A 25815-nucleotide genomic window follows, 5' to 3' on the forward strand; every position below is an offset into this window, starting at 1 on the left:
TGCCTTGAGAAGATGGTTGAGTGACTTAAACAAAAACAGAAATGTCAGAGAGAACATATTCGGCAAGATTGGCCGGGGTTTAGCTGGGTGACTCCAATTAAACTGGTAAGTTTGTGCTAAAAATTAACCCCGGTGTGGCTATATGTTCATTTGATTAAATCTGGCCAGGAATTTTCCAATGACGAACTTATAGCTTCCAACAGGCTGTGATATGATGGTGCCTTTACTATGATACTTTAGATGCCCAAAGGAAAACTGCGCCAGTGATACTTAGGCCTGTCTGAAAGTTCATAGGAGCCTTTCTCTATGTGAACAAACCATGAAAGCTACTTGAAATGAAATGTACAATTACATTAGGCATTCCGGCTTACCACTGGTCATAAAGCCCGTCAGAAACCCACAGGCAGTAAGGCAAGCATGGCACTAGAGGTGAGCAACTCTATTCTGGACCTTCCAAAATATCACGGGGACGGCACTCCATAGAAGATAAGTGCCCAGTTTTTGACGAATCTTGTGTCTGCCTGTGTTTAAGACAGACAATTACAGGCACAAATGACTGCATATAGCCATCTAACGAGTCGATTTGTAAAGTCAGTCATGTAACTACAGCAGAACCTCAGAGTTATGAACACCAGAGTTACCAACTGACCGGTCAACCACACACCTCATTTGGAACTGGAAGTATGCAATCAGGCAGCAGCAGAGACCAAAAAAAAAAAAGGCAAATACAGTATAGTACTCTGTTAAACGTAAACTATTAAATAATTAAAGAGAAAGTTTAACTGCTCTTGTTTCATTTAAATTAAGATGGTCAAACCCAGCATTTTTCTTCTGCATCATAAAGTTTCAAAGCTGTATGAAGTCAATGTTCAGTTGTAAACCTGAAAGAACAACCATAACGATTTGTTCAGAGTTACGAACATTTCAGTGTTACGGACAACCTCCATTCCTGAGGTGTTCGTAACTCTCAGGTTCTACTGTAGATAACTCGATGCTACCATTAGTACCCACGGCTTATTGAAATCTTGAATTGAGGAACCCAAGAAATCCTGCAAATGGTCCTGGTAGCTGATGGCTTCTGCTGAGAAAAGGGATACCCGTGCCACTGCTTTTGAATTTTCACGGTCTTTACTTTCTTTTAAAATCCCACTGTTGAAGATAGCTGCTATGGTCATAGGCGTAATACAATACAGTAAAGAAAACCAAACCAAACCATAGATTTTGCAAGCTTCAAAAGCAGGCATGGGACACCCTCCTAGATGCTACTTTGTATTCCCTCTCCATTGGCGTATTTGCAGGCAATATTTATTGTATATATTTGACCAAAAATCGGAATGGCGATTGAAATAGCAGCCTCTCAGCAAAGCCCTTCTCCCTGGAAGCACAGCTATGCTACAAAGGACTTTGTAGGTGTGAAGCTATATAATCAATTAGGTTAAAGAACTAGTAGTCATTGAAGGGTCTCAACCAGAAGTAGCCCTTATCTTAAGAAGCAGAACTCATTGCAGCCTAGCTAAAATCAGCTAAACTGGACCTGTGAGAAAATGCTCCTCTCAACAATGTGTGCATTTCACTGATGTTAAAGGAAATTATACGCATGTTTTGGCATGCAAAGGCAGCCGAGAGATGTCTACTGAATTCCTCCTGCTAGGCTCAGTCCTATCTAAGGGCTCTATTATGGCTTTTAATGGCACAGCTCCCCTCATGAGAAATGTGATGGCAGGTCCTGAGGCCATTCTTGCTGCTTAGGGATGAGGAGTTGATGGTGTAACAGAAAATTGATGGTAGTTTCAGATTGCAGTTACATAACTCTGACTATTCCTGTTTTAGTTAAAGGACACAGCTACCCAACAAGGAGGAGGATTTTAATGGAAAGAGTAGCTAAACTTCTACGTCTCCTGGTATGTGACTCCCTCAAATTGCTTTTGTACTGAGATGAAAATAAAGTCGCAGCTTTTCCTGAGCTCTCTAAAGGATGTACCTGTGTAGGGGGTTTCTTTATTGTAAAGTCTGGAGCTCTGCTTTGTTTTCAGTTCATGGCTACCTTTACCAATTCTAAAACAGCATCAATTCAACAGCAACAAAACATTCTCAATACAGTATTAACCAGCAGTACATCGGTAACAAATTAATGGGCCCAAGTCAACATTGTGTTACTGCAGTTTTATGCCTGTGTTATTCCACTGTGATCCCGCCTGGCACCATGACTTGTTCTGCAGTCCCATGCATAAGAGCTCGCTGGCATCGATTTTGATAGAATTATGCTGTGTCAACACTCCAGCCACATAATGATGAATCAGGCCCAATCTTTGCGTGTGCGTGTCTTGTGGAGCAGTAGCAGGGCGATGGTTTTGATGTGGACAATGGCAAAATGAGGACAGACACATGCATGGAATTAAGCCGCAGGCTGCAACTTTTATTAAAATTTAAGGCTGGGGAGGGGTGTTGTCCATCCATTCCCCACACTCTCCTATACCAGGCGTTTAATTGGTTCCAGTGCAAGGCTTACAGGGCTATCTACCATATAACCCATAATGTGCAGTATGCTCTCCTCAGCCTGCCCCCCAGGTCTCAGCTCATTGAGTCCTAGCACCCTCCCCTCCTCGACAGGGTAAAGGAAGGTGGGGATCTCAGCTTGGCTCATCACCGAAATCCCAGGTCTTTTACCTCTGGGAACTGTTCATTTTATCCTTTTAACCACACTGGAAACCAATCGCAAATTGCGATGAATAAACACCACCACTCCAGTACCTCAGCTCGGTACTAAAGGTTCCTACTTCATCCACTGTGGCTTGAACATGCTGCAAGGAAGGCAAAAAACTCTCTGGTCCTACACCAGTTGGCCTATGGGAGAAAAATTCCTTCCTGACCCCCTAAACAGGCGATCGGTTAGACCCACAGCATCTGCCAGGCCAGGTTCCCATTCCAAGTTTGAGCGGGTAGGGTGGGCTGCTGGAACGGCGCCGAAAGATGCGCCACATGGCCCCCACACCAGGTTAAATAATGGGTGCTGGGGAATGCTGGCCAATCAGCACTCCTCTCTCCTGGCTGGCCAATGGGTGCCAGAGCCTCACGGAAGGGTGGGGAGCTATCTATTGGCGAGTGTCTCCCTCCCTTGCTGCTGGGGCTGTCTCCCTTTCATCGCTGACCCCATCAAATTCTCCCACCCATTAATGCGAGTGGGTGGCATTTATGGTAATATCATTCTTGTATAGTCCTGGGGAGGACACAACACCCAGGCACCACAATGGTAAGACTAAATCCTCACCATCTGTTTCCAGAGTTTGAACAAATCCTGACTCTGCTGCCCAGTAAAAGCCACAGGCCGGATCCTACAACCCTTACTCACTTGAGTCATCCTTATTCACAGAAGTAGGTCTGTTGAAACCAACAGGTCTACGTGCATGAAAATGGACAACTTGCATGAGTAAATGTTGCAAGCCTGGGCTCTATCCTAGAGTCCAGTAGTTATGAAAATATTATGCCACTGGCAGAATACTAATAACATAACAGTATTTTGGAAGAATTTCTTACGGGTAGCCAGAAGGCAGGAGCGCTAGTATAGAGAGTAATTTGGGGGATGGACATCTGCATCTTTCTAAAAATAATACCTTTGATTAATAATTTAGCTGAAGATATGAGGGACCCAGCTCTGAAAGTCACAATCCCCGAATCATCAGACCCCAGGTTCTTTAGGGTCAAAGTGTGGATTTTTCCATCTCGCACAGCGATTTCATTGACAGTGCTGTTCTGAAGAGGAGATCCATCGAGCCACCACTGTATATTCTGCACCCCCGGGCGTGAGAGCTCGCAGGTGAAGGTGGCCGACTCACCCGCAAAGACATCCGTGTTCTTTAAACCACAAACTATCTCTGCTTTCTCTTCTGTATAACAGAGCAAGAAAACGGGTACACCAAGGGAAAACAAAGGACAAACATATACGCGTTCCTTCCACAGAACTGATCTAAAGTTCAGTTCTTAGATTCACAGATTCTGTGAACTATATTCAAATTGTCCTGCATAAATAAACTTGTCATGCTCATTAAGATAAACAATGCACTTGCCGACAAACATAGAGGGTTTGTTCGGACATACTATTTCAACGTGAGGACAGTCTAAGAATTTCATGATCCATTCATGATTTGTTGTCCTGTATGGTGTCGTCTGCATTGATACTGCAAACTCTTTATGCCAGGAATCTTCCCTGTGATTTAAGTATTGCGTATACTTACAATGCTATAAAATAACTATAATAATAATTAACAACATGGTATCCAATATCTTCATACAGTCACTCTAAGCAAATAGTTATTTAAGCAGGTGTTGTTATACCATTTTACAGACAGCATGGTCATTGTCTTTGAGCTGCATTATATTGTAAATATTGGTCCATATTCACGCTTGCTATAAAAGTGTGCAACATCACTGAAATCAAGCCAGAAACTGGTGGAGTTGCACCTACTTACACTAGGACTAAATCTGGCCTGTTGACTGAAGAACCACCTGTTTGAATTCCGCCAGAAACGCGAGGTAAATTGAAATGATTTATTCTTACCTTGCACGTACACAGAGCCTGTGGTCATCTCATACCCAGTGCTACAGGTGTAGGGTCCGCAGTCTTCAGCCTCCAAGTCATGAATAATTAACTCCACAATGGTGCCATTCTGACACATCTCATACTTGTCACTGGGCTGAAGTACCAGCGCTCCTTTCCTCCACTCCACTGGGGCATCAGGTTTGGAGATCTCACACTGCAGGACAGCTGTTCCTCGTTCTTCTGCCTCTACGTTATGCAGCTCTTCTTTAAAAAGCACGGGTAGTACTGCAGTGGAGAAGCAACCACTGGAGTGAGAATGCTCAAGTGTGAATTACTGAGGCTTACTGCCCTCCATTCCTCACAATTCCCCTTCTGATCACCTCTCTCTGGGTAGTTGCTAGGTGTGGTTCAGAGAGCTGGAAACCTGGAAATGCTATCCCACTATAGTCCTTCACATTGCACTATGGCCAAAGTCCCATAGAGGCAAACAATAACAGTAGATCATTGCAGCTCAGTTCAGGGCTGCTATGAATTATGTTTTTTTAAGGGGCCTCTATTTGGCTGCTATTTTCACTCCCACAGTTTTGTGCCTACAATCAGCTATAAGCACAAAGATGCAGGTTAAAATGATAATATTTGGACATGTAACTATCTGAATTGCATGGGAAATGCAACACCCGTGGGTGGGTCATCAGTAACAGATATCCAGCACTTCTGGAGCTGTCAGCCAGTAGCAAACTCATAAACATCTAACGGCTTAGCCACTAGAGGGAAACAGAACGTGACACCACATAAGCGTGGGTTACACAGGTACAATTAGGCATACTGGTTGCCATTTCTAAGTCAATATTTGCTAACTATTAACATATAGCAGTATGTCATATGCAGCAATATTCCCTCATACTAAGTATAGGGAAATACTCTTATCTCAGATAATGTCACGTAGTAACAGTCAGCAAATCTCAATTTCATAAAAGCTATAGTTTATGCCTATAGTCAATAGCATCTGCAATTTTGTTCCAGCATCTGGTTGTGAGATTGAAAATGCAAGTGCAAGAATAGAAGTGGTTTTTAAAAAAGTTTGATCCACAAGGTAGAAATAAGTGTGTAGTGATATACTGTATCATTGTTATATTAAAATGAGATTTGCTGGCTGATAAACGTTAAAGATAATTCATCAGTAAAACTTCCATTTTACCAACTTTGAAGGACAGCGAGGGCCTTTATGACTATTTACCACAAATCAAGCCTTTTCCTACCTTTTACTAGCAGTGCCGCAGTGGTTTGTTGATCTCCTGAATCACATGTGTACTCCCCAGCATCCTGAAGTTCCACGTCATAAATAAACAGCTCAACAAAAGTCTCCTCTTGCCTGAGCTCATACTTGTCACTTGACTGCAGCACCACATCTCCTTTCCTCCATTCAACTGGAGCACTTGGTTTTGTCAGCTCGCAGCGCAGTGCGGCCGTACACCCTTCCTCGACTTCCTCATTTTGGAGCCAACGTTTGAAAAGCACAGGTAGGGCTGACAGCGTGAATTAAGCCAAACAAGAGAGGAGGTTGTTTTGTGAAAAAAATGAACTGATAACAGCTTGAACAATAATGGAATTCCTGAAGATAATAGGCCAAATTCTGCCAGCATTTACTCCCAGTCAGGGTTTAGGAATGCAAGCAAGGATAGAACCTGGCCCATAGTCATGTTGGAATTGTTGATAGTTCTCTGGTAGAGCAACTATTTGTTGCTAGTTGGTAATAATGTTTTGTAAAGTAGTTTGTACTGGGGGATAATTTAATACCTATGTCTTCATAAATTATTACAAATGATGAAGGGATTCCAATGGGAAAGGGGCGGGGGGTTGGTTTTACATAATATTGGTCAGGTTTCAGTTCTGTAAACATCAGAAGAATGTCTGATTCAAATCCAGATTCAATTTATCTGAACCTCCAAAGTTTGGGTAGCGAGGTCTGAACAAGTTGCTCCAGTTTTGATCCATCTCTATTAGTCAAATCTCTACTAGCTAAATTTGGTTTGCAACGTTTTGTCAGTCACATTTGGGGTGATAACCAAAAGAAGACCCCAGGGGCATTTTGGACTGGAGCTCTATTTATCTGAAACACAAGATAGCTTTAACCACTTTTTTAAAAAAGGAGACTAACATAGTTCAACAATCCATCTTTTCATTTACAGTATTTACAAGAGGCTAATTTTTAATGAATAATGCTGCGATTCTAAATGTAGTCCATTTTAAGGTAAGATTGCTGATCGCACATACATTCAATAATCTCTAACACTGCAGACGAAGAATTACTAGAGCTGAGCAAAGATCAGAATTTCTGCCCAGTGGCAAATTCTGATATTTCAACATTTGTTTTCATCCAGAATTGGAGTGCAAAATCAAAAAAGGGTCTTGTGTGCAACAGAAAATTCTGAAAAAAAAAACTGATTTGGAAATATAAAAATGTTCATTTTGACATTTTCAACCAAAATGAAATGTTTTGACATTCCCAATTCAACATGTTTTGTTTCAAGTCATATCAGCATCAAACTTCACCTGGCTCAGGTGCTGTGCTATGTGGTGCCCTCATTCTTCCTTATTGGCTCGGTCTCTAGAATATTGTAGAATATCAGGGTGGGAGGGGACCTCAGGAGGTCATCTAGTCCAACTCCCTGCTCAAAGTAGGACTAATCCCCAGACAGATTTTTGACCCAGATCCCTAAATGGCCCCCTCAAGGAATGAACTCACAACCTTGGGTTTAGCAGGCCAATGCTCAAACCACTGAGCTATCTCTCCCCCCAAAAAGGGTCATTGAGTCCAACCCCCTGCCTTCACTAGCAGGAGCAGGTACTGATTTTACCCCAGATCCCTAAGTGGCCCCCTCAAGGATTAAACTCACAACGCTGGGTTTAGCAGGCCAGTGTGCAAACCACTGAGCTATCCCTCCCCCCCTAGCTTGATTACAGGTCCCATGATTAACTGGGGTCTTGTGACTTATCATGTGCTACATGGCTAAATTAGAGGAGAGATCATGGGAGATGTAGTCCAGCTAGGGAGCCCAGCCCATAGGAGAGAATGGGAACACGATGCACCCAAACTACAACTCCCATGAGGCACCACAGCACATTGGACAGATGCAGTTTAATGGTGACCCAACCTGAAATGAAATATTTAGTTTAGATTTTCCCCAACAGAAAACCAAAAATGTCAGCAAATTTTCCTATGGAAAAATTCCCATTTTTCAGAAACCGCATATCTCAATTACTAAAGACAAGATTGTTTTTCACCCCCCAAAAATGAAATCCTTGAATGCAAGAGGAGCGATCCCAGAGCACCAACACCTGTAGACATAAAAAAATAGCATTTTATGAATGGCTTCAGAGCATGGCACTCTGGAGACACCATCTCACCTTTAACATCTAGTCTGGCAGTGCTCTTCCTGTCAACAGTATTACAGCTATACTCCCCTGAGTCCTCAGGTTTTAAATCATGGATGATCAGAGTATGTACATTCCCTTCCTTCTTGATTTCAAACTTCATACTGGACTTGATCACAGACGAAGTTTTCCTCCATTCCACTGGAATGTTAGGCTTGGATAGCTCACACTGTAATTTTGCAGTGTCACTCTCTTGCAGTTCCTGGTTCTCGAGCAACTTTACAAATATGGCCGGAGCAACTGTAGAAAGGGGAATAAAAGCATTTTGCACACATATAATCAGGCGTGTCGATAGGAAACTCTTTAATACAGGTTATTATAAGAAATGCACAGCAGCTCAAGATTTAATTCTCAGATTTCATGTTTCCATACACAGGATCACATTTTAAAACAGCTAAATGTAAGGTCATACCTACAGAACAGGGATCTGTATCCTGGAAAGCAGTGACTCTGAAAAGGATTTAGGGATTGGTGCAACCGATACTGGAAGACTGTGTCCAGTTCCAGTGTCCATGTTTTAAAAATGATGTTGAAAAATTGGAGAGGGTGCAGAGAAGAACCCCCAAAATGATTCAAGGACTGGAAAAAAACCACCTTTCAATGAAAGACTTCAAGAGCTCAATCTATTAGCTTATCAAAAAGAAAATCAAGAGTTGACTTGATTTGAGTGTATAAATACCTTCACCGTGAGAAAATACCTGGTGCTAAAATGCTCTTTAATGTATGCAAGAAAGGCTTAACATGAATGAATAGCGGGAAGTTAAAACCAGACAAATTCAAATTGGGCATAAGGCACAAATTTAACAGTGAGGGTGATGAACCATGGAAATAAATTGCCAAGAGAAGTGGTAGATTCTCCATCTCTTGAAGTCTTAAAAGCAAGACTTACCTTTCTGGAAGGTATGCTTTAGTTCCACACGAGTTATTAGGCTCAATATAGGAGTAACTGGGTGGAATTCTCTGGCCTGTGTTATACAGGAGGTCAGACCAGATGATCTAATGGTCCCTTCTGGCCTTAAAATCTACACATCTATGATTCTAACTCTTCTACTTGTTGCCACCTGCTGGATTGCAAGAAAAGCTAAAAATTTAAATTAAATAATTTTCCTAATATTGATTTTCCATGTAAGCACTTGCTCTAGTTGCCACAGTAATGTTATACTATTGTGAACTGGAGAAGAGGTTTCCACAAGACAATATGTTGGTTTGGATGTGGTCCATGCTATGAAAAAGATTGTGAACTCATGAAGTATGATAAAAATCCCTCACCCTTCCAATTAAAGATTGTTCCCTATGGTACATTTTCTAGTGTCTTGCCTCATGAAGCATGGATTTGGGTGTAGAGGAGAGAGAGGAGTGAACGGGAGGAGACCATACAATGGCCCTGATTCTGATGACCTAGCATGATTTTACACCAACGTGTTGTGACATCACAATCAAACTCTATGAAACACAAGATTTGGAGGAAAAAAACCACAAATAAGAATGGATCTGATTCTGTAAAACTGGCATACCTGAAATCAGAATTGCCTCCTATATTTGCACTGGGGAACGAGATAAAAGAAAAACAAACACGGTGGTACATGGTGCTGACCAACCCTTAAGATCATTTTTTATTTTGTACCATCGCGTGAAAGGCTTTGTACAGCTTGTAAAAGAAAGAGCAAGTATTATCCAGCGCCATTGTAAGTGGGAGGGTTATAGAAAAGTGCTTGGTTCTGATGGTGACAGTACACAGAATTAAAAAAAATCAAACCTCTTATAGAACTGAAGCAAGTTATCTCAAAGGGGTGCTTTACGTACCTTGGACTGTTAACTGTGCCTCGGAGGTATGTTGCCCCACTCTGATACTGACAGAACCAGAGTCTTCTAGGGTCACCCTCCTCAGGGTCAAAGTGTGAAGCTTCCCTCGAACAGTTATCTCGTTCATTTCATTGGGCTGGAGCGGTACGCCACCCAGGCACCAGTGCACGTCCCGAGCTTTCTCCCGAGACACCTTGCACTTGAACACTGCATCTTCTCCTTCATTTAAGGTGACATCCTTTAGCACCTCCACTATGCTTGCTGCTGGTTCTTTGATTAAAAAAAAGTCACAGCTGTTTTATATCCATTTTAAAGCATCTTACCCCATTTTTAGACATTATTATTATATTATTATTTGTAAGGCAACTCGTGCCCAAAGGATTCTGGGTACTTAAAACAATATTATACATACAATATACAAATATTTCTAACAGGAAGATTACACATTGTAGCTAAGTAATATTAACATGAAGCCCTAGAATCCCCAAAGGCCCTGAACCCACTGAAATCACTGGCCAAATGCCTCTTTATTCTACTGGGCACAGGACTATGTATAGTGGGATTTCCCACTACGCTGCTGTAGAACCCTGTTTTGTCATGGTGCCAGGATCATGATTTTAAACACAGTTGAGATACTTCCAACGGTATTTATCAAAAGAGAGTTCAAGTCCTACCTTTCACATATACAGCTGCTGTGGTTTTTTGGTCTCCTGTATCACAGGTGTATTCCCCAGCATCAGCTTCTTTCAGGTTATGGATTGTCAGCTCAGTCACAGGGCCAGCTTGATTCATCTCATACTTGTCACTTGGTTGCAGAACTTTCCCTGCTTTCTTCCATTGCACAGGGGCATTGGGTTTAGAGAGCTCACAGCTCAGGGTGATGGTGCCACCCTCTTCTGCTTGCTGGCTCTGGAGTGGTTGTATAAAAAGCACTGGCAAAGCTAAACCAAGACAAACAGGAAAACACATTTACACTTCATTAGTGACAGTCTTTTCCGACCTTCTGATATGAATTTTCCCCTGCTTTTACAACTGGTCTTCTATTTTTCATATACAGTTGTGAACATTTTGACCCTTTTTGTCACCAGAATTACACACCCACAGGCCCAACGTGCTAATTCATTTCCCATCACCATTAGTAACAGTCTCTTGAAACCCTTCATAGACCGGTAGGTCTAAGTGGAGTTTACATGGAATCATGGCACCCTGTAAAATACTCCTTTAGCTCAGGTTGCAAAATACGTTTTTAAAAACCCCACAAGGGGAACAAATGTAGAGTGCTTGATTTTCAGAGGTGCTAAATCCCAACAACTCCAGCTGAAATCAAGGATGACCCTAGCAGCATCTCACAGTGCCCAGTAGCAGGAGCCCATTTTAAAACCTGAGCACTGAAGTCTGACACTTAATTCTCCATTTGGGTGCTCAAGGTGGAACTCAGATGCCTCAGCTAGGGATTTGGGTGGTTTTTTTTATTTGAATGCACAAATGAGGAAATGGGCATTTTCCTTTAATCTGCCCAGCTTTGAAAAATCAGACTCCACAAAGAAAGGAGAACTAGAATTATTTGTATTGATTTGGAGCACAGATGGGGGTACATCTGTATGATTTAGAGAAGGGCTTTGGGGTTTTAGTTTGGAACAGCACAAAGTTTGGGGGCTCAGCTCCCGAGTTTTGGTTCAGCCTGTTATTATGCCCTAGTGGCTCCACAGTGGAAGTGGAGATCTGCATGAGAGGGAAATATGGTTCTGAGTGTGTATGGAGAGCTAATAGGGATGGATGATGGACGCCTGTAAGGGGGAGCGTGGGTTCTGGAAGTGCCTGGGGTGGAGCTGAGGAGGGATGGCTGCCTCTGAGAGGCTGCTGGGTAGTGGCTGGGGTGAGGTTTTGGGGCAGCTGTGTTTGGGGGTTGCCTGTGGGGACAGGAGAGTGGACTTCTCTCACTTTTTGTGCTGCTGCTCTATGAAGTCAGCAGAGGACTAGGGAAGAGTTGGTGGGGCTGTGTAACAGACAAGCCATTCGAAAATCAAGTGACACAACAGCCCCAGAATGCCATCTATCTGCCTGCAGCACAACTGGATGCATGGGAAACCAGCTGGACTGCACCAGGCACCAGCGCAGCAAGCACGTGCCTAGGGCGGCAAGCCACGGGGGGTGGCCTGCCGGTCACTATGAGGGCAGCAGTCAGGTGGCCTTTGGTGGCGTTTCTGTGGGAGGTCCACCGGTCCCATGGTTTTGGCGGCAATTTGGCGGCGGGTACGCTGAAGCCGTGGGACCGGCAGATCACCCACAGAAATGCCGCCGAATCTGTGTGACTGCGGACCACCCACAAGCGCGCCACCGAAGGCTGCCTGACTGCCATGCTTGGGGTGGCAAAAAACATAGAGCTGCCCCTGGACTGCAGGCAGGTAGGCTAGCTCGTGGTGTGGAGTGGGGCCTGCAAGTGAAAGTGTCATGAGCAGGGGTTCTCAGACTTTTGTACTGGTGACCCCTTTCACATAGCAACCCTCTAAGTGTGACCCCCTTATACATTAAAAACACTTTTTTATATATTTAACACCATTATAAGTGCTAGAGGCAAAGCGGGGTTTGGGGTGGAGGCTGACAGCTCGCGACCCACCATGTAATAACCTCACGACCCCCTGAGGGGTCCCAACCCCCAGTTTGAGAACCCCGGTCATGAGAAACACATGACACTTAACAGCTTTCGGCTCAGGGGGACTGGGCTCACTGGCCCAGTGTCCCTGAGCCTAGTATCATGTGGAGCACTGATACATTTATCCTTATCCATCATTCAGGAAAATCCCAAAGGGATGTAGCCTCCTTGCAGATCAAGCACCACCTGGATTAGTGTCTAGCTAGATCCGTAAGACAGTCTGGCGGCGCTGTCTCAATCACTGTCAATCTTATCACAGCACCAAAGCTTTTGGTGACCACATGATCACTGGACAGGTACCAACATTCCTTGGTTAACATGATTCATAATTCATTGGTCTTCCATCCCAGTAATATGGCTGCTACATTTAAACTAAACTAGAAATAGCTACAAGGAGAAATAATAGCAAAAACAACAAGGAGTTTTAGCCCACAAAAACTTATGCCCAAATAAATTTGTTAGTCTCTAAGGTGCCACAAGGACTTCTAGTTGTTTTTGCTGATACAGACTAATACAGCTACCACTCTGAAAAGAGAAATAATGTTTCTGTCACCTTTTACCAACAAGGATGCTGTAGTCTGCTCATCACCAGAATCACAAGTGTAGTCTCCAAAGTCTTTCAGCTGCAAGTCATGAATTAGGAGTTCCACAGTAGATCCCTTCTGTCTCATCTCATACTTGGCACTAGCTTGGAGCAGGACTGAACCCTTTCTCCATTTCACTGGGGCATTGGGTTTGGAGAGCTCAGCGTGTAGGGTGACAGTAGAGCCCTCCTCAGCTTCTTGGTTCTGGAGTTTTTGTTCAAAAAGTGCTGGAATGGCTGGGTTCCATAGAGAAAAAAATAGGGTCAAGTATCATGCCATTCGGTACACCCACTCACAGTACAACTGCATTTGGATTTGCTTGGTATCACACGCAACACTTGGAATGTGGAGCCAACATTATAGTCGGGCAAAACTGGCGAACACTTTTCATGGGGAAAATTTCCATGTGAAATGGGAAACATTTAATTTCTCTTGAACTTTGTGACTGATTCTTTGTCGTAGCATATCTAATATTAAAGGTAAAATAATACAGGCGCAATAGCAAACTATCCCGATAAGAAGGAAAAATAGGAACAACAACAAGAAGCCAATATGGCTGTATCAGGAGTTCTATAATGACTCAAAATCATACAAAAAAAGAAGAATAAGGAGTACTTGTGGCACTTTAGAGACTAACAAATTTATTTGGGCATAAGCTTTCATGGGCTAAAACTCACTTCATCGGATGAAGCCAACGAAAGCTTATGCCCAAATAAATTTGTTAGTCTCTAAGGGGCCTCGTTCTTTTTGCTGATACAGACTAATACAGTTACTACTCTAAAACCAGAAATCATAAAGGAATCCTACAAAAAGTGGAAGCATGGACAAATTGCAAAGGATGAATACAAAAGTATAGCACAAGTATGTAAGGACAAAATCAGGAACACTACAGCACCAAATGAATTACACCTAGCAAGGGACATAAAGGCAATAAGAAGAGATTCTATAAATACATTAGAGGCAAGGCAGGCAAGAAGAAAAGTTGTAGGTCCATTACTTAGTGGGGAAAGGGAGTTAATAATGGATGACACCAAAAAGGCTGAGCTGTTTAATGCCTTTTTTGCTTCAGTCTCCATTGAAAAAGTTAATTGTGACCCGATAGTTAACACAAATAACAATAACAATAATGGGGAAGAAACACAAAAGTCAAAATAGGGAAAGAACAGGTTAAAGAGCTGGGACCGGGGCCTCGGCCAGCAGCTGGAGTCCCGGGCATGGGGCCAGCAGCCAGGGCTGGAAGAGGAGCTGGATGGTGCTCCCCATGGGGGCTGGTCCAGGCCCCAACCATGCCTCCCCAAACATTCCTCCACACCCCACTAGCGGGGCACACCCCACAATTTGGAAACCTCTGGCCGAACTCGTGGAGGATAGATGAGCTCCCAGAGGACTGGAAAAGGCGAACATAGTACCGATCTTTAAAAAAAAAATGGAACAAAGAATACACAGTCAACTAGAGACAAGCCAGCCTAACTTTGATACTTGGAAAGATACTGGAACAAATTATTAAACAATCAATTTGTAAGCACCTAGAAGATAATACTAGTGTAATAAGTCACAGCCAACATGGATTTGTTAAGAACAAATCACGCCAAACTAACCTAATTTCCTTCTTTGCGAGGGTTACTGGCCAAGTGAATGGGGGAAAGCTGTAGGTATGATATATCTTGATTTTAGTAAGGCTTTTGATATAGTCTCAGATAGCATTCTCATAAGCCAACTAGGGAAATATGGTCCAGATGAAAGTACTATAAAGTGGATGCACAACTGGTTGAAAGACCGTACTCAAAGAGTAGCTATCAATGGTTTGCTGTCCAACTGGGAGGACGTATCTAGTGGGCTCCCAAAGGGATCAGTCCTGAGTCTGGTACTATTCAATATTTTCATTAATGACATGGATAATGGAGTGGAGAGTATGGTTATAAAATTTGTGGGTGACACTAAGACAATGGAGGTGCTGCTGCTCTCTCTTACACCAGTGTAAATCAAGAACTCGACTGAAGTCAGTAGAATTACACAGATGTAAAAACCATATGCTCACTGTTAATAGCTTTAGCTATACACTGGAGCCTGGACTCTGGGACGCTCCCCCATTGCTGAGGTCCTAGAGCTTGGGCTCCAGCCCTCGCTTGTATGTCTACACAGCAATTTTACAGCCCTGCAGCCCGAGTCCCACAAGCCCGAGTCAGCTGACCAGGGCCAGCCACAGGCGTTTAACAGCTGTGTAGACCTACCCTAACTATACAGATAGTTAAGCACTGGAATATGCTTCCAAAGGAGGTTGTGGAATCTCCATCACTGGATATATTTAAGAACAGGTTAGACCAACACTTGTCAGGGATGGTCTAGGTATATTTGGCCCTGCCTTAGTGCAGGGGGCTGGTCTGGATGGCTGCTTGAGCGCCCTTCCAACACTACAGTTCTAGGATTCCATATCATACATTTGAGTAAAACGGTATGTGTTACTCATTCTTGGCCCAAAATAATAATAATAATAATAATAATAATATTGCAATCTGGATATGGAAAATTTCCCACTGAAATATTATTTCTGTTTTAAGAAGGGGAAACATTAAGAGTTTAGATGATTGGCCTTTGTGGCACTGTAGTTTAGTGGCGTAGACAGGTGGATGAGAATCAGATTATCTGGTTTCTAACCTTAGTCTCTCAGTGTTTTACTATGTGAGCACAGACAAGCCATTTAGGTCAGTTACTTCAAAAGAATTCACTAGTCTGGGGTGTCTCAAGGTTTGGGTGTCCACTTTAGACACCTTAGGTCTGACTTTCACTAGTGCTGATCTCCAGCATCTCCCATTGACTTCCAGTGTTTAGCTAAAGCTATTAACTGTGATTATCAGGGCCGCCCAGAGGTGGGGCAAGTGGGGCAATTTGCCCCAGCCTCGCAGGGGCCCCCATGAGAATATAGCATTGCAACTTTTTTTTTATGGAAGGGCCCCCAAAATTGCTTTGCCCCAGGCCCCCTGAATCCTCTGGGCGGCCCTGGTGATCATACCATTTTTTACATCTGTGTAATTCTATTGACTTCAGTAGAGTTCTTCATTTACACTGGCGTTAAGAGACAGCTGCATCAGCACCATTATCCTACCTTGCAGGATCCTTTTTTTGGTGTATGTTGACTAAGGCCAATGCAATAGAGAACTCTGAATGTCAGGACTGAGGTGACAGAATAATCACTGGGCTCAACAGAGCGTGACGGTGAAATTCTATGGCCAGTGTTATACAAGAAGTCAGGCTATATCAGGGATGGGCAAACTATGGCCCGCGGGCCGGATCCGGCCCTTCAGGGCTTTGGATCCGGCCCGCGGGATTACCCCTGGTGGTGCTGCGGGCCCGGCGCTGCTCTCAGAAGCAGCCCCCGGGCCGGGAGGCAAAGGGCTCCATGTGCGCACGCAGAGCCCTCTGCCCCCCCTCCCCCCAGGGGCCGCAGCACTTCCTGGAGTGGCGTGGGGACAGGGCAGGCATGCAGGGAGCCTGCCCTGGCCCTGGTGTGCGCCACTGCCACCCCGGAGCCACTTTAGGTAAGCGGCACCGGGCTGGAGCTCAAACCCCTCCTGCCCCCGCCCCCCAACTTCCTGCCCTAAGCCCTCTGCCTGTACCTCGCACCCCTCCTGCACCCAACTCCCTGCCCTGAGCCCCTTTCTGCACTCCTGTGCATTCCAACCACCTGCCCTGAGCTCCCTGCTGCACCCTGCACCCCGTGCACCCCAACTCCCTGCCCTGAGCCCCATCCTGCACTCCGTACCCCTCCTGTACCCCAACCCCCTTCCCTGAGCCCCCTCTTACACTCTGCACCCCTTCTCTGCCCCAATCCCTTGTCCTGAGCCCCTTCCTCCACATCCCGCACTCCACCCCCCCTGCCCCGGCCCTGCATACAATTTCCTCACCCAGATGTGGCCCTCGCCCCAAAAAGTTTGCCCACCCCTGGGCTAGATGGTCCCTTTGGGCCTTAAAATCTATGAATTTGTGAACAGGGTTGAGGCCCAGAGCTGGACTACAAGGGGACCTCTCAACCCAGGAATGAAGTTCATTGACAGAGATGTACTGGGAGTAGTTTGCAAACATTTACTCAGAGTAAAACTAGCTCTGTAGCCAGTACCTGCTAGTCCCTCACTTTAAAAGTTATGGTAGTAACCAAATAAGATATGAAAGCGGATGTACATACACAGTAACAAATTTCCATAACTGTTTAGTAATGTTCACAGAGAGCATTCATTATGGGGCCATTACCAATGTCATATGCAACATCCAATGGAAATAAATCAGTATCTTGGACTATACATAAAAAGCATTTAATGTAACTACTAAAAACAGGGGACTAGAACCTCAGCAGGTGTAAATCAGAATAGCTCCCCTGAATTCAAAGGATCAGCTGAAGATCTGGCCCAGTGCATCTGATAGAAGTAGGACTGTGCTTGTTAATTTGAACAAATACGTCATTTCAAAACCTACCTTTGACAGTTAGAGTGGCTGTAGTTTGCTGATTTTTGTTATCACAGGTGTATTTGCCCGAATCTTCTGGCTTTAAATTATAAATCTTTAATGTATGGATTGTCCCCTCTTGCCTGATTTCATATTTGGAGCTTGGAGAAATCACCTGGGAGCCCTTCCTCCACTCTACTGATACATTGGGCCGAGAGACCTCGCACTCCAGGGTGGCTGTAGCATCCTCCTCCAATTCTGTGTTCTTTAGAGTCTCCTTAAAGACTGGAAGCGGTACTGAAATTACAAATATATGGAGGATGGAATTGCAGGAGCTTGTAATTACTCTAGTCTAGTTTTCAAGATTATGCCTTTGACAGTGCATTGTCAACCACTCAGCTCTGAGCCTCTTACAATGCTATGTCCCCATAATAACTGGCGTGCAAATGATGCAATGGAATATTTAAATACTAAAAAGTGTTTTAACTTCTATGAAGGTTTTGTAAGATTATTTTTGAAGCAAAAGCCTGCATTTTGGACCTAAGCTACTTGACAGCATCTCTTAAAATATCATATTGTAATGAAGCATTAATCAGTATTTTGGCTGGCTCAATGTCATGGTTAATAAGTACAGGAAGGGAATACGGTTTGATTTTGCAAGTGCAAAGTTCTTTGCAGCTATGAAGGGGCATTCAGGGAGAGAATGGCACTAAGAAATGGAGAGAAGAAGGTTCCATCAAAATCCTGATCCTAACCATCCTTGGTAATCTCATTTGATAACAGTAGTTCCATTACGGTATATGGATGACGCCTTGAGAAGCTGCGCTCCACTCACACCAGATTCTCACCCAGGCCATGGATCTTGTTACCTTTTACTGTGAGCTCTGCTGTGGACAGATAGGGCCCCACTCTGAAAGTGATGGTGCCAGTATCCTGCTGGGTGACTTTCCTCAGTCTAAGTGTGTGAATCTTGCCTTTTTCAACAGAGATCTCATTCATTTCATTGCTCTGCAGAGCGACGTCCTGTAGCTTCCACTCCACATCCCCTGCGTTGCCATGAGAAACCTGGCACTGAAACATAGCATCTTCCTCTTCATACACCACCACGTTCTTCAGGCCACTGACTATGGTCACATCAGGCTCTACAAATGTTGCAATGTCCATTAGTGAAAGAATAAATGGCCACACATGGACCAAAAACACAAGAGCGGCTCATCACAATTCTAGAAAACTGTTCTGTTTTATGTGGGTTCTTATAACATGTCCATCACATTGGTATCTGAGCACTTTCTAGGTGCATTAAGTGACATGGCTAACATCTTTCACATGTAGTTCTCTCTCTCTTCATCTCTCCAAGAATAAAATCGTGTGTGTGTGTCTTTTAAAATAGCGCACCATGTGCTCTTATAGAATGACAGAACTGGAAGGGACCTCGAGAGGTCATCTAGTCCAGTCCTCTGCTCTCAAGGCAGGACTAATTATTATCTAGACCATCCCTGACAGGTGTTTGTCCAACCTGCTCTTAAAAATCTCCAGTGATGGAGATTCCACAACTTCCCTAGGCAATTTATTCAAGTGCTTAACCACTCTGACAGTTAGGAAGTTTTTCCTAATGTCCAGCCTAAACTGCCCTTGCTGCAATTTAAGCCCATTGCTTCTTGTCCTATTCTCCAAGGATGAGAACAAGTTTTCTCCCTCCTCCTTCTAACAACCTTTTATGTACTTGAAAACTGTTATCATGTCCCCTTTCAGTCTTCTCTTCTCCAGACTATGTGTTTAATTATTGAAAGCAATGTCAAAGAAGCTTGACTTGAACTTGGCATGGAAAGCAGTGAGGTGGGAGGTAGTTTTTAGATACTGTGGGAGTTTGTTCCATGGTCTTGGATGAACCCACAAGAAAACTCTGTCTCCCATAGCGACACTTCAGTAACTTCACACTTGCCATACTCAATTAGCATGAGACCCGAAGATCTTTGTGACAACTCTTTCAGTCATATTTTAAAGATAAAAAAACTGTATTATATGCAGTAACTATTCTGATTTGTGAAATCTCACCATCTTGTACTGAAAAGTAACCCCGCAGTAAAATGCTCTTACCTTTCACAGTCAGCACTGCAGAGGTCGTCTCATCCCCAGCAATGCAGGAATACTTGCCGGTGTCTTTAGGCTCCAGGTGTTGAATATATAACTCATGAATGGTACCATCTTGTCTGATTCCATACTTGGAACTTGACTGAAGCACCCTGCCATCTTTCCTCCACTCTACTATAGCGTTAGTTACGGTGACCTCACAGCGTAGCTTGACCATTCCTCCCTCTTCCATTTCCTCATTCTTTAGCTGTTGCTTGAACAGAGGTTTAATAGCTGTGGAGTCAAGAACAGTCAATAGACAATCCATTAGCTATGTATCTGCATGTAGAAAGATGAACCCAGATACAATCCAACACAAGGAGCCTGGCTGCCTGGGGCCTAATGCTGCAGAACAAATATGCATTTAATAATGTCAGAGGTAAATAAATCACTTGTGTTCCCAGTACATAAAGAAAGGTAAGCTCAGTGCAATTTCCCTAAAGCTTTTATCCCACACAAAGTTCAGGGTTTCTTTATCAGAAGTAGCTCTATTATGAGCCTTGTGATGTAGAAGATAGCATTAGGGGTCAGGATGCACTATTAGCATTCATTCTAAATACAGAGTATACTCTCTTCTTACTAACACCAGTGTAACCTCCATTGACTTTAACGGAGTTACTCCTGATTTACACCAACTTGAGAAAGAGGAGAATCAGGCCTTAAACACACGTTCTGTTGCACCCCTGTCTTTCCAAAATCCTTAGACTCTCAACAATAATCCCTTGCAGAAGATGTAGCACTATTGTACTAGAACAAATTCCATCCAACTACTTGGACAACAGTCACTGAACTGTTGGGAGGCTAGTTAATTTTGTGACTACCCACCCACTTTATTTTTATTTTGTTTAAATGCTCATAGTGTTCATGATTTTCATTGCAATTTATTAAAGATGAAAATCAATAGGTAATCAAAGTGCTTCTATAACTTGTTTATGCATAATGATTCTATTGCTGCACCAGACTAGAAAATAACCCAAACTACTAAATCTGAAGAATTATCATTTGTTAAAATCATGGAGTCCTCATATAGTGTGAATTTTCTTACAACTGTTAATACTCGAGGGACACAAGGAGGTCACTTATATGTAGGGTTACCAGATAGCAACTGTGAAAAAACGGGACGGGGGTGGGGGGTAAGAGGTGCCTATATAAGAAAAAGTCCCCAAAACTGGGACTGTCCCTTTAAAAATGGGACATCTGGTCAGCCTACTTGTATGCAGTGAATTATGCACCCTACAGGCATTCTAAAATATGTCCCTCTATAATCCACTTTTGTGCATTCCAATTCGTGGTTTTGTATCTGCTTTTCTCTCATTCAACTTATTTCAAATTTGATGTATTCCCAAAAAAATTCAGAGTAATTTCTCTAACATATCACTGATTCATGTTTTTAAACTATGCCCCATTTGGGGCAATGCTAACCATTCACTCTGAGGTTGGCTGTGCTCTGTTGATCTCCAGTGTCACAGGTGTAATCAGATGTGTCTTCTGGTTCCGTGTTATGGATCACGAGTTCAGCTACGAGACCCTCTAATTTCATTTCGTATTTGGCACATGGAAAGAGGTCCATGGTGCCTTTCCTCCATTGCACAGAAGCCGTGGGCTTTGTCAGCTCACACTGGAGTTTTACTGGAGTTCCTTCTTCCACTTCCTTGTCCTTGAGCTCCCTTTTGAAAAGAACTGGGAGGGCTAAAAGGAAAGAGAAAAAACAAACCAACAGGGGCTTTTATTTAACCCCAAATCAATTGCCTGTTAACATAACCAGGCACTGACGTTGTGGGAAAGGTAGCGCCTGTTTTTTAAAAATACCCCCAAAGTCACTATCATAGAATGTATACTGCCAACTTATACATGACAATGGTAACTGATTCCATTATATTCCAAAGAGGCTGTCTGCAATTCTGAAGTTTCCTTCAAGTACTCTTCGACTTTACGCCTTCCCTTGGTTGAGTTCTCTGAGCAAAATTAACTTTGAACCGATCCCAGAGATATGTCAGTATTCAAAAATGAATCTCCCTAGGGCCAGACCCTGGGAAAGTCCCATGTTGTCCTCATTCCAGTTACTAGATGGAGAACTTTGTTTTTGTTTAATATTGGAGAGGACATCAGTGGTGCATCAAGACAAATGTACAGTGACATTGTGTTGAATCGTTGCAGAAGTTCCCTCTCAAACTCTTCCCAAATGTATGGGAAATTTACTCATGTTACAAGCCAACACTCTGGTGCTCTGTGACAAAGCTTCCTCTCTGCTTCGGTGGGTCCTGCGCTTCCATTTAGCGGCAGGCTGGGGTATTCCTCTTTTCCCTCAGAATTTTCCCCATGCCCCTGGGTTTACTGTCCACACCCTGTTGGAGCAGGGTCCCTCCCGGCCTCCCAGATAGTGGGGAGGGAGAGGAGCATCTCAGTCTCTAGTAGCCCCCTCCGGTCGTGGTGGCAACAGACCAGACACCCGGTTCAGTCTCTCCCCTCTGGCAGGGTCTCTTCCCTCAGACCTCCGGGGCCCAGAAGGACCATCTGCCCCATTAGGCAGAGATTCTCCCGCCCTTCGCCTCTGTACATGCATGACTTCTCTCCTAATGCTTGTTAGTGTCTGCACTGCCCAGCTTTCCAGTAGCTTGCCCTTCTCCCTCAGCTCCTATCGCGTGCCCCTATCTGGCTGGAGGGGAGGCTTTTAACAAGTTCTGGCAGGCCCTTCATTGGCCCCAGATGTCCTAATTAACCTAGAGTAACCCCTGTTCAGCTACCAAGGTAAAAGGGACCTGTTTATCCTGGGGCTAATATATCTGCCTTCCAGCACTCTCCTGTACTGCAGGAGGGTCCATTAACTGTGGGCGGGCTTGTGCCCGCCCACCTTCCCAGAACCCAATAGGAGCACTCTCCTGTAGCTGTCTGGCCTGACCCCATCCCAGCGCCTACAAACAAATACGATCTCTTAAAATAAAGTACCATCTCCTCTTCCATATCACTGTTCCCTTCAGGAAAATGGTCCGGGGCAACTTTATTTAAAAAAAAATATTAATAAGATGGAAGGAAGAAAATCATTATACCCCAAAATTATATAATTCAATCACATTCCTTTTTTGTGCTGAAGCAAATCGATTGTTTCAAGAGTGAAGTCAGGGAGGGAATCTCATCACCTACCTTTCACATATAAAGAAGCCTTTGTTTCCTGTTCCCCAATACCACAGCTGTATTCTCCTGTATCTTCTACTTGGAGATTATGTACTAAGAGCTCTACAATGCATTTCCTCTGTTTCATTTCATACTTATTGCTAGGCTGCAGCCCCAGGCCTCCTCTCCTCCATTCCACTGGAACATTTGGTTTTGACAGCTCACAATGTAATGTGGCTGTACCTCCTTCTTCAGCCTCTTGATTCTGAAGGGGCTGCTTAAATACAATGGGCAGGGCTGCAAAAATTGAGAGGTAAATATTTTAAGTGCATGTTAGTCCCCAAAAGAAGATATCTGCCAGGATCGATCAAGAACAAGCTAAACCAGGGTTTCTCTAACAGTGGTCTGTGGACCACTTCTTGACAGATCATTGCATGAATCATTTTTGAACCAAGAAATGGTGGTGGGGTGGGGGGAAGATTGTGGCATTAGGAGCAGAGTTTGTTCATGAGTAGATCTGTCTCACAAGGTAGTCCACAAAACGAACAAGTCTGAGCACCACTGATCTCATCTAATCAATTTTTTCTATGGAAGCATCTCTACAAGAACAGAAGAGGCTGCTTTTGAAGAACACAGTATCTGAAAGTGAATTTGTCCTCCTGTGTGGTCTCTTTCCCTCCTATCAGCTTTTAAGATTTACAACAGCCTCTTGTGTTTTGCTTAGAGAATCTTCTCCTTTAGACGGTAAATGCCTTGGGACAGAGACTCTCTTTTTGTTCTGCGTTTGTACAGCACAAAGCACAACGGGGTCCTGGTCTGTGACCAGGGCTACAGTAATATAAATAAATAATACTAGTAATAGATAAATCCTCAGCCAATGCATAAAAGGCAACGTTAAGTTTCAAAATGTCACAGTGGTTAGTACAATGGGAAATGAATGTAATATGAATGGAAATATCAGCTCAGGATTAAACAAAGACTGTGAATGGCTTGCCAACTACAGAACCAGTTTCTCCTCTCTTGGTTTTCACTCAACTGCTAGAACAGGGCCTCATCCTCCCTGATTGAACTAACCTCGTTATCTCTAGCCTGCTTCTTGCTTGCATATATAAACCTGCCCCTGGAAATTTCCACCACTTGCACCTGAAGAAGTGGGTATTCACCCACGAAAGCTCATGCTGCAAAACGTCTGTTAGTCTATAAGGTGCCACAGGACTCTTTGCTGCTTCTACAGAACCAGACTAACATGGCTACCCCTCTGATACATGAATGGAATTGGAGAAAGAGTTTCAGCTTTCAGAAAGGACCTAGTTTAGTATGACACCAGGGGCTTAGGCAGGCAAGTTGAGCAACACTAATTGCATTCAAACTCTACCGTCAGTGTGCAGCACCGACCACTCAGAACATGTAATAAATATCTGTTTCCTACAACTCTACCCGCCTGCACTACCACTTATTATTAATGAAGAGGGGAAAAAAAAAAAAGAACAGCTCGAAAAAGAAAAGGAAATACAGCAACAAATAATTCATCTTGGTGTTTTCTCTCATCGGCACTTAAGTTATACAGTAACTATAGTCAACATTTGATTGACAGCAAAGTTTCTTTCACCAGACACAGCTTTTCCCTTCTAGGCAAAATCTTTTTGAGCTGAAAAGGCCAACAATTTTTGCAAATAAATTTTCCTGTCGCCATAAAAAAACAGCTTCTTATGATGGAAAGTCAGCCAATTCTGCCACATAAACTGCCTTACATTTGCACAAAGTAATGTGAAGCAAAAGTAAAAAAAAACCAAACCTTTCACTTTTCACAAACCCATAAACCTAGCACTTTTACCCATTTCACTAGTAGTGGTCATTCCCCGCCCTATGGATTCAGATGACATCTGAAGTTGGGCCAAATTAATTACTAGTGAAACTCCACGGACTTCAGCTCGGGTTACAAAAATCCACTTGGCGCATTCAATGTGAGAAACATTTTTAATATGGGGTCACCCACACAAACAGCAGTAGCTATAATGCCGTTATAGAAGAGCTCACCAAATTCTCATTTGCTATCAGCTTCACTCCACTCAGACGGCTTGGGGGCATCAGTACCTTTACATCACCATATTGTTTAACTGCTTTGCTGCTGGTGCTGCTTAAACATTTCAGGTATGCCAGGCAACCCGCACTCCCTCAAGACTGGCACATGTGCCAGATGTGGAGAACATTCCATTCAGATTTCAGTGGAATACACCAAGAACATACACTGAAATAGAGGATCAGCAGCAAAGCAACTAAGGCAAAATTAAAAGGCCTTTATTTCATAGCACATTCATGTGGCCTGTGTTGCAGTGTTCTGCCTACCATGTATGGTCACTGCAGCTGTTGTCTGCTGATCCCCAGAGTCACAGGTATATTTTCCTGTATCTTCCAGTTTTAAGTCATGAATGATCAGCTCAGCAATCGGCCCTTGTCGCTTCAGCTCATATTTCAGTCCAGGGTAGAGAGTTGTAGTGCCTTTCCTCCACTCTACTGGAGCACTGGGTTGGGTAAGCTCACACCGCAGTGTGACTGTGCCACCTTCTTCTGCCTCCTCATCTCGAAGCTCATGTTTAAAAAGTGCTGGTAGGGCTATGAAATAAAAACATAACGTGCATCATAAAGCAACTGGGCTTTCTCGGGGGAGAGATAGTGTAGAAAGAGTTTGAACTCTGTAAGACTCTACAATGAACTATTTTAGTGTGTCAAAGCCTCGGGAATCTACAGTAGTAGATCCCAAACAGGTCATGTGCATATTTTCAGAACCAGAAGGTACCTATTTCAGGAAGCAGCTCTTGCTATGTATTTTGCTCATTCTTAACATGAACCAGGACCTACAGGTGGCAGGAGGCTTTTATTGCTACAAAAGTAACCAATATGCTGTGTACGCCCCCGGTCTTGGAAAAGTTCTCAGGGCTGAAGAGTTGACTGAACATCTGCAATAAAGAGTAAGCATTTCAATATTTTTCCTAAAGGAGGGTTTTAAGGGATGAAATTAGAGTTACATGGCCCATCTTGGGGCCCGCATAGGATTCTGCTTTGCAATTCTCTTTTGCAGCATGACCACTCTGTTATGCCATTTGGACTATGCTCTTCTGCTCCCC

General features: G+C 43.6%; 1 protein-coding gene across 1 annotated transcript in view; it reads right to left on the reverse strand.

The window, feature by feature from the left end:
* Positions 1 to 25815, reverse strand: part of OBSCN (obscurin, cytoskeletal calmodulin and titin-interacting RhoGEF) — a 301099-nt gene that overhangs the window by 111884 nt on the left and 163400 nt on the right. The window contains 5 exon segments of the mRNA XM_045004158.1: positions 9776 to 10045; positions 18319 to 18591; positions 19547 to 19813; positions 21002 to 21268; positions 22721 to 22987. Of these exon segments, the coding sequence (XP_044860093.1) occupies positions 9776 to 10045; positions 18319 to 18591; positions 19547 to 19813; positions 21002 to 21268; positions 22721 to 22987 (1344 nt within the window).

Source organism: Mauremys mutica, chromosome 2 (assembly GCF_020497125.1).
Source record: "Mauremys mutica isolate MM-2020 ecotype Southern chromosome 2, ASM2049712v1, whole genome shotgun sequence".
Classification (NCBI taxonomy): Eukaryota; Metazoa; Chordata; order Testudines; family Geoemydidae; genus Mauremys; species Mauremys mutica.